Raw genomic sequence first — 9,607 nt, 5'->3', positions numbered from 1 at the left:
GGGAGGAACTAGAGTTTATTTTGTCATAATGTAGTGTGATTATATGCATGACACAAAGTATTTGCTAGTCTAGTAGGGGGCCTACTGGAGAAATTAGCGTTTGGATGCGCATTGTGAGCCTTTAAGTAACAGAACATTCTATATAGAAAGGCTCCATAAATGCATGCAGAAACAAAAAAATGCAACTGCTTCAGCACCCAGCCAAACAGTGAGTAGTTCAACATCAAAAAGATGCCCTAGGTGGCGTTGACGCGGCGCACGTACTTGTGATTGACGGCCCGGAACGAGATGTGGCGAATGGGAAGAGAGTCGTATCAGACTCATAGAGCAGGGTGTCCGAATCAAGCACACCCTCAGGTCTCACACCTACACGGAACACAAGCAGTAAATATTACTACATATAGCCTGAACATAGAATACATTATACCTGTCCACGAAGATACGGTGGTTATTATAGAATATTATTATTATTATATTAACTACAATTATCATATATATACCAAAAACTTATTATATATATAGTAGATATTTTTTTTTACAAACTAAGAAATAATGAAAAGTATTAAATAAACTTTAAATGTGTAATGTTTACAGGATTCTTTCATACTTTGTCATGCAAAACTAATTGATTTCAAGAATCATCAAAAAAATGTACATCTTAAGAAAAATAGCAGGTCACCTGTTGAAACGTTTGCTCTAGCATATTGAATTCGAAAAAAAATTTTAAAGTGAATTTAATGCTTTAAAAATACCAAGATCACAATGCAATTACGTTTTGCTTGTTTCCTAATTCGAACCACGATATCTGCACTTAGAAACACCTTACCTTTCTGGAGTGTCGTGGGTGCATCATCCAATAGAAGAGAGACCATTCGCTGCACGTAGGAAGTCTGTCTATTGGCTGCTGTCACCCGCAGTTCTATGGCTATGCACTTCAGCAGCCATGACTGATGGCACAAGTACTGTTCACCTGTTATCAGAGCAAAAAATGCTTCCATTTAAATAACATGTTTTACATATATAGGATAAACATATTACATTTACATGGCGTACATATATATATTACACACATATTATAGTACGTGTTACACGTGTTACACATTCCTAGTGACACTGCATGCAATGAATGATTCCTATACACAACTGGTGATGCTGGTGCCTGTTTGGAACTTCTATGCTTTTAGTAGTAGCTACAATGCAAGGTTCGAACAATCTTGCATCCCGAATCAGTACAAGCGCATGGTGATCACACTTTATATATTAATAACGAAATCACCACCAGTGCAAATCCATTTTTTCTCCCTGTCTCCATTTATAGAGCAGCAGTCTCCACAACATTGCACTCAAACCACATTTCAGCTCTGCCTACATCAACTGAAGCCAATCACAACGAAGAACCTTGTTCAAGGGTGTAACATACAAACGAATACCCACCCTTAAACGAAAGACTTCTTCTTTTAAACCCATTTCAGCTCTGCCTACATCAAATAAAGAAGCCAATCGCTCCAACCTTGTCTAACAGAGCAACACACGAACACGCGTACCCTTGTAATGGCAATAACAAACGACAGAACCTTGTTTAACAGAGAACAACAAACGAACATGAGTACACACCCTTGAACGGCAGACTCTGCAGCTGCGTGTAGAGAAAGTCGTTGGCCGACCGTAGGTAGCGGAGCGTCGGGTTCCACGTGTCCTTGTTCGAGCAGAGCGCGTAGATGAGAGAGTATGCGAGCTCGGCTAGCACGGGCGTGTCGTAGAGGCAGCCGGGCGGGGCGTTGGGGCCGAGGCCACGGTCTAGCAGCGCCAGCATGGCGTGTAGACATGTGCGAGGCGACCCCAGCACACCTGCCACACACACACACACACACGGGGCCGAGGCCACGGTCTAGCAGCGCCAGCATGGCGTGTAGACATGTGCGAGGCGACCCCAGCACACCTGCCACACACACACACACACACACAACATATATATATATATATACTTATATTTAGCTAACCAATAAATACATTTGAGTATACCAGGGGTAAAATTTCAAATTATTTTAGGGCAACGCTCTCTGCGTTGCCTTCCGTTTAATCAAAATTTTTTAGCCAAGGCTAACATCGCTTTTATCAATTTCCCTTATCGAGGCATATTTTAACAATGATTTTCATGGTAAAAAAAACAGGGATACATACAAAACGCAAAATTTACAGGAAGAGCACAGGTGCACATCAGCTAGGGCACCCACGACAATTAACTGCCGTGAATGTCGTCCCATTTTCACGGACACCATGGCTAGCAAGGAGAGAATCAATGCCACGGGTGGCCGCGTTGCGAGATTCGAGGCGTAGTACGCTAACACTGACTGCTGCGCCTACCTGGATCCTACAAGATGGAAGATGAGATACATACCTGGATCCTGCAAGATAGAACTGCTCACTGGCTTCCTGAGTTCATAACCTAACAGCAGGTGAGCGAGATTTGGCGCAGGATGTTCCAGTGTGAGCAGAATAAGACGCAGAGCACTCTGACGCGTCAGGTTCCTGATGTGACTCTCACTCAGCTCCGCCGCTGCCGACAACAAACACAGCAAACACTTAAATCTGCTACAAAACAGAAAAACGCAACCGCAATCTGCATTATCGTCTTACCCCTGACTTTCATTGCTGATTAAATATACTACCAAAATAATAAAAATAAAATAGAAATATTTAATATAATAATAATATAGTAATATATTTTTTATAATATAATATAGTAATTATTTTTAATACTAAAATAATTTAATAATATTAATACTACACATATAGTTAAATTCGTAATTGAGTCACTCGAGGGAAACGTAAATTATTTTTTCGTAGACAGGTGTACATTTTACACGAGTGGCTCCACTCTGTGACTTCTGCTCCGTGGATGTACCAATTAAAAACAAAGGGGATCTATTATCACAATTACCTTTGAGTAGTGTTGTCAATCGGTTGTAATTTCGTAATCGATCATCGGTTGGACCCAAGTAATCGAATGATCGGTTACATCGGTTACTCGGGGTGTTGAATGCCTGGTCGTGCGCAACGTCGTGTGTGCATGTAGTGTGTGCATGTATGTGCTTGTTTAGCCCTTGTTTACTGTTTGTTTTGACTGTTTACTATGTAGTGGTGTTAATACATGTCATGTTAATAAAGGAAATTGTATGAGTAGCATGATATCTCTGATTTTATCATTTTCCAAGGCTTCTTGTTCAAGTTTAAAAAAGAAAAGATGTTTTTGTTGTCCCCGATAGAAATCGATTATGGAGTTGATAACCAGCGCTTGGGTTCGAGCCATGTGTCAACCGAAGTTGATCGAGTATTGAGTCGGATGATCGTGACAGTCACTACCTGTTGGAGTTCTGATGAGCCATGTGTTGTCTTCACAATCATCTATCTCTAGGCATTCGACGAAGCCATGCCTGAGCTCCACAGTCATATCCTACATACACACAAACGATTGGGTAATGAATGTTAAAGTCTTGCACTCACTATAATTGTATGATACCTTATTCATATATATCCATATCCAAACTCCTTCTTTCCATATTGTCTCTCTCATCTCTCGCCTCTCTCTTCTCTCTCTCTTCTCTCTCTCGTCTATCTCTCTCTCTCCTACGCCCGTTCTCGATCATCTTCTATCTATCTCATCGCACGATTTCTCACGCTCTGCTTCGCTCTCGTTCGTCACTCTCTTCTCTTCTTCTCTCTCTCTCTCTCTCTGCTCTCTGCTCTCTATTTCTATATTTCGTCTCTCTACTCTCTCTTTCCCTCCTCGTCCGTCGCTCCTCCCTCCACTGTCTCCCTCACTTCCACTCCCTCCCTCCCTCCTGGTCCTCCATCACATCCTCCCCCTCTCTTCTCTTCTCGTACGCGCTTCTCTCTATCTCTCCTGCCCTTCACTCACCTCGCCCTCCCTCTCCTCCCCTCTCCTGCTCCCTCCCTCCCTCCCTCCTCCCTCACCTCTCTCCTTCCTCCCCTTCTCTTCTTTCTTCCTCTCTCCTCTTTTCCCGACTCCTACACCGTTCCCTCCCTCTCCACCTCCTTCCCTCTCCCTCACTCCTCCCTCCCTCCTCCCTCCTCTCACACTCTCCCCTCCCTCCTACTCCCTCGCTCACCTCTCTCTTCTCTCTCTCTTCTCTTCTCTCTCTACTCTCTCTCTCTCTCTATCCCTCTCTTTTACTCTCTCGCCCTTCTCTCTCCCTCATCCCTCCTCTTCGGCTCTCTTCTCTCATCTCTCTCTTATCTCTCTATCTTCTCTTTCTCTCTCTCTCTCTCTCTCTATCTCTCTCTTCTCTCTATCTCTCTTCTCTTCTCTCTCTCTCTATGCTTCTCTCTCTCTTCTTCTCTCTCTCTCTCTCTCAGGATCGCTCGTCGCAATCAGCTCCCGTCGCTCTCTCTCTACTCTCCTCGCTCTCTCTCTTCTCTTCTCTCTCTCTTCTCTCTCTCTTCTCTTCCTCCTCATTCTCTCTTCTCCATACAGCACCTCTGACCATCATGAGGCCGACAAGCTCTGATGAGGACCCTGTTGCTTGAGCAACAAGATTCAGGATGTTGATGCTGGCTAGAGCATGAGCAGGAATCCAGGAGCTGTACGTCACGTACCTGTAAAATGTAGATCACATTCCGTAGATGCAACACACATTCACATTTACATGCCACGATTTAAGGTTTTAACACGACACGATTTTTTCATGTCGACGTTAGAAAAAAGAAACCTCCTCATGCATAATCAAGATTTTTGTAGAGTTTTCAGTAGGTTAAGGTTTTGATCAGACATTTTAAATTATATGAAGTTAAACCTAAGCCAAACCCGCTTAAATTTAATGCAGGGGGGCAGGAATGGGGGTCGACTCGATAGCCTAGTGCTACTTTGACCCTCACAGCCTTCATTTGTTAGTAAATTCACTATTCATTTATATTTATACTCTCACGTTACACCTATCATACACCTGCTGTATTGTAACTTATGTACTAAATAAAGAATCTGAATCTGGAAGGAGGGCAGCTGGCCGGTGACATACTTGGTGATGCTGACTAGGTTGTCGGCGCGGCCCGTGCGCACGTTGATGCCCGCTAGCAGCCTCTCCAGCGGCGTCACCATCAGCGCGACGCCGCTCTCCCTCAGTGCATCAAGAAACTCCCCCTGCCTTTCCAGCGTGGCCTGCAGCAGCCGCAGACACAGCAAGGCGCAGCGCTCGAGGCTAGACTTGCCCGCGAAGTCGCGATACTCGTCCAACAAGCGCACTCCCTCGTCTATGATGAAGAACACCTGCAAGACAGAAATACTCGTCGAACTGAAGGTTCAGGTTACAATAGGTTATAATCAGACAATAAGGGGTAATTTTTTAAAGGTGGGGCAAACTCCATACTTGCGTTACTGTGCAAGTACAAGAATTATGCGTGATTGCCAATTTGCCTCAGGCTCGCTGCGGCCCCCTAAAATATCTGATTAAACCAAAGGCAACGCTTGCCTTCCCCTAAATTACCTGCTAAATTTCAACCCGACATCTGCCGTTACATATATAGACTACACACCATCCTGAGCAAGGCTCCGTCCGACAGCATGTGTATGAGGATGTTGTGACCGGGAGGTTTGTTTGCCACCGTCACTCCGCCTCCCTGCAGCTCCACGTGCTCGTCACTAAAGTCCTCCAGCACCACCTCGTGCCCACGCAGAAGCTTGTAGAACATATCCAGACACATGGCTGCTATGTCCCACTATAAACACACGCACAGAGCGAGAGAGAGGCTACTGATGAGAGTAGTCACACAACATGTCGCCACGAGTCAGGAACATTTATTTGGGTGGGGAGTATTCACCTTATTATATTATATTATCGTATTTTATTATATATCATCATTTAATTATCATATTATTGGTTATTTATATTGGTTATACTTAATTTGAGTTTAGCTTACATATACACATACACAGAGAGATATATGAAAACATCTTTGAAACAACATCGTTGAACGATATGCTGGTACCAAAGTGGTGACACAACATATATGTGATATAGTTGTGATGGTTTGAGTTTGCACGGCTGCAAACAGATACAGATAAGGGAACATTTAGTCCTGCAACGACTTTACTTGGAATGACAAGTAAACACTGTTTCTTTTTTAGAATGATATCTTGAGATTTCACGATATCATATGAAACAACTCTCTAGAAATCTCCAAATTATTTACTGGGAATGACAACTAGAACATTGCTGTTTATCAAAGAGGGAATGCAACATATTGTATGTCGAACGAACCTTTTCTGCAGGATTCTTGTATGCTCTCGTGTTAAACTTGAGGAACACCGTGTCTCTGATGAAGGTCATGTAGGGGTCGAACCCCGGAGCGCGGTAACCGGCGCCGAGTCCCTCGGGCACGGGGATGTTAGTGAGCGAATCAAGCAGCGCGAGGAAACCACGAGTCATCGGGAATTCCTCATTCCTCGCCTCCACCTCATCCACGTCCGCCTGCGTAGAATGATCCGACTAGTTATCATATAACTCCAGTAACATACCATAAACAGTATTGTCAGTACAGATGGTAAAGACCTGTGTTAGTGGATAGTTCCTGTTAGCGGACATCCCTATAAACTCGGCGGCCTTCACAGAACGATTTGACAAATTATTACATAACGCGAAGACGATATTGAGTACAGACGGTATAATGAATAAATGGTATGTGGATAATAATATATGGCAGAAAATAAACCTGTGTTAGTGGCAAGTTTTTGTTAGCAGACAACCCTGCACAACTGACACTTGTCTATATCAGGAACGCATTTGGCATTTCCGTTGAGTGGCAGTTATACTGTGAAACTTGACGGCAAACGTGTTTATACTGGTCTAGCTTGATTAATCTAGAAGGAACGTCTCGGGGAACGGGCTTAATATCACACTCGAGAGCATAGTTCATTTATCTCATGAGACCCAGAGGCATACAGTGCAGCTACGCAAAACGATATTTTCGTTTGTATCAGCGAGCGACGTTTAAATAGCAAGTTTCATCATCAGTCGTTTCACCCACACCGCACCTGGATTCCACTCGATTACTTTATTAAAAATGTCTTTGAACACCTCTTTTCCTATACCCATCACCTGTTTATGCCTTGCTTAGCACATCTGATAAAGTGAACAGTGGGTATAGTTTTTCATTGGTGCCTAAAAACTAACTTTGATCGCTCATGTCTTAGCTCAAACTCTAAAATATCCAGAGAGAGAGCCCTGGGTTTCATCGTCAGTCGCTTCACCCTACTGATGACATATGCGTAGTGTGATGATAACGTCACAGTACCGTACCTGGATACCACTGCCAGTGTTGGTGGCCGACACAGACATCGGTTTCACCGTCTGCAAGATGGACGACACCTCCAGCGACTGCCACAGGTTGATGGCGACTTCTGGTGAGCGAGCGAAGGCGGCGAGCACGTCAAGGAACTCTCCCTTGAGGGAGGCTGGCACGCTGCATGTGACCATGCCGAGGAGGAGAACGATGGGGAGGTACTGCTGGTTCTCACACAGAGAGAGGCGTGCCACCTCATCCTACAACGACAACATCGTGAGATGCGCACAAAAGTATCTTGCCAATTTAAAAAAAAATCTAGTTGGTTCTATTACATTTTCCTACGTACGCAACGACGACATCGTGAGTCATGCACGAAAGTATCTTGTCATTTTTACAAATGATCTTGTCGTTTTTTTGTCAGTATTTAGATGATTTATTCTTATTATATATCATATTATTTTGATTATAAACAAAAAAACGTTAATTTTAACACTGACTGAATCTATGTTAAACACTTACTGTGTAATATCAACAAAATCACAGCGATGAATTTTTAATTAGTATCAGCAGACATCACCGCACTTCGCCAGACATCAGGGATCGTTACTTCTGATATATTATAAGTTACCACGCATCCGCACAAACTGTGAGCGCTCGCTTACCTCCTCTGAAACCTTCCTGATGAGTTTAAGTACGGAGTGAAGGCCCTCGAGCTCCTGAGGCGTTATGCCTCGAGAATGAGGCTTCTGCCAGTAGAGATGCTGATAGCTGCTAGCAGGGGTCTCCTGTCTCAGGTTGCTATAGTATTGCGTGATCGAGTGAAAGAAGTGATCCCAAGATATCGTGCTGTACTGACCACCTGCCAACGTGCCAAGAGAATGTGTACAAGTATAATGTACAAGTTGTATTTACTATACAAATTACAATGTACAATAAAAAATTCAATGACGTCATATTCAAGTACGTAAATTCAAGTACGTACATATGTCGATGTATTCAATGTACAATAAATTCAATGACTTCGTATTCAAGTACGTAAATTCAAGCACGTATGTATGTCGATGTATTCAATGTATAATAAATGTATAATGTATACAACATACAACAGACACGAACACTGTACAGATATTCATGCTGTTTTTGTACCACGCAGGGCTGATGAAACTTGAGATGTAAAATGAGATCATTGGTGGCGCTTAGCGATAGCGTGATGTAAAACAGCTAAAACTTAAAACACATTAGTGCCTTCACAGGTATTTAACTTGACTTATACACATGCAATTTAACTTTGCACACATGAGTACAATGCTAGTAACAAAGAATAGACATCCCACAAAATTAAACATTTTAATATTAATAATGAAACCCGTTAAATTAAATTATGCCAAGACGTACCAATCCTCGCCGCTATTGAAAAAAGGTAGAGGTGTGGCCTCCAGCATAACTTATAGTTCCAGTATAGCTTACCCGCATTGACGCCATTGCTCTTTAGAAGATTGAAGCAGTGCTGGGCAGACGCTTGGTCGGTGGCGAGACTTGTGAGCATCTCAATGTAAGGAATGTACAGCGAGGGTGGCAACAAGTCACCGGCCATCCTCACAAACTTGAACAAACTTGCCTGTAGAGACGAGACGAAGAGAGATAGAGAGCTGATATGAGGGCTTACATGTGATGGTCATTCTAGACAATTTCACAAAGGATTTTTTGTATCTTATTAGAATGTTCTCTGGTCTATTAAGTAAGTTTAAGTAAGTAAGTTAACTAGTTTCTTTCCTACTAAGTAATAGTTTACACGTTCATGCATTTCCAATTTTTAATTCAACATTATACTGCATTTGAACACACATGTAAGTACGAAATAAAACATATAGCCTCCCATAGCCTTAATTCCGTTAGGGAATTAATGCATTACGTAACATAATTCTGGCTTGGATGATGCATGGCACAAAGCACCAGATAACGAAACAATATGATTGTAACAATGATATAGAATCTCCATTTTCCAGAAGTATTTTTCTCGTAGACAAAATGTTTCGGAGCAAACAGCGATGAGTGGTCGGTCACCCACCTGTCGCTGTGGTGGCCGCTGATAGATATTGCTGCTGGCAGGCACACCGCCTGTGATAGCATCCGTGGGATACCAGTAGTCCAGGGTGAGATGCAGACCTAACGGGTCAGTAGAATAAAGTGCTGCCATCTGCAACAATGGAAGAGCAATAATTATATTATTATAATCTATTTACATTTACTATATACTTATATTATTAAAGCTCTTGAGTCTTCATAAGTTTGTTTTACTAGCAAAGAC

The 9,607-nt window shown here is 42.8% G+C and overlaps 1 protein-coding gene across 1 annotated transcript in view; it reads right to left on the bottom strand.

Annotated features, from left to right (window-relative positions):
- Positions 1–9,607, bottom strand: part of LOC106806950 (nuclear pore complex protein Nup205-like) — a 31,128-nt gene that overhangs the window by 8,901 nt on the left and 12,620 nt on the right. Inside the window, 13 exon segments of the mRNA XM_014809137.1 lie at positions 265–366; positions 827–970; positions 1,615–1,848; positions 2,399–2,557; positions 3,364–3,454; positions 4,506–4,617; positions 5,037–5,284; positions 5,551–5,733; positions 6,276–6,485; positions 7,314–7,556; positions 7,962–8,158; positions 8,767–8,917; positions 9,368–9,496. Coding sequence (XP_014664623.1) covers positions 265–366; positions 827–970; positions 1,615–1,848; positions 2,399–2,557; positions 3,364–3,454; positions 4,506–4,617; positions 5,037–5,284; positions 5,551–5,733; positions 6,276–6,485; positions 7,314–7,556; positions 7,962–8,158; positions 8,767–8,917; positions 9,368–9,496 — 2,203 coding nt within the window.

Source organism: Priapulus caudatus, unplaced genomic scaffold (genome assembly GCF_000485595.1).
Source record: "Priapulus caudatus unplaced genomic scaffold, Priapulus_caudatus-5.0.1 Scaffold187, whole genome shotgun sequence".
Lineage (NCBI taxonomy): Eukaryota > Metazoa > Priapulida > Priapulimorpha > Priapulimorphida > Priapulidae > Priapulus > Priapulus caudatus.
The sequence above is the reverse complement of the archived record's forward strand: the minus strand, read 5'-3'. Positions and strand labels throughout refer to the sequence as shown.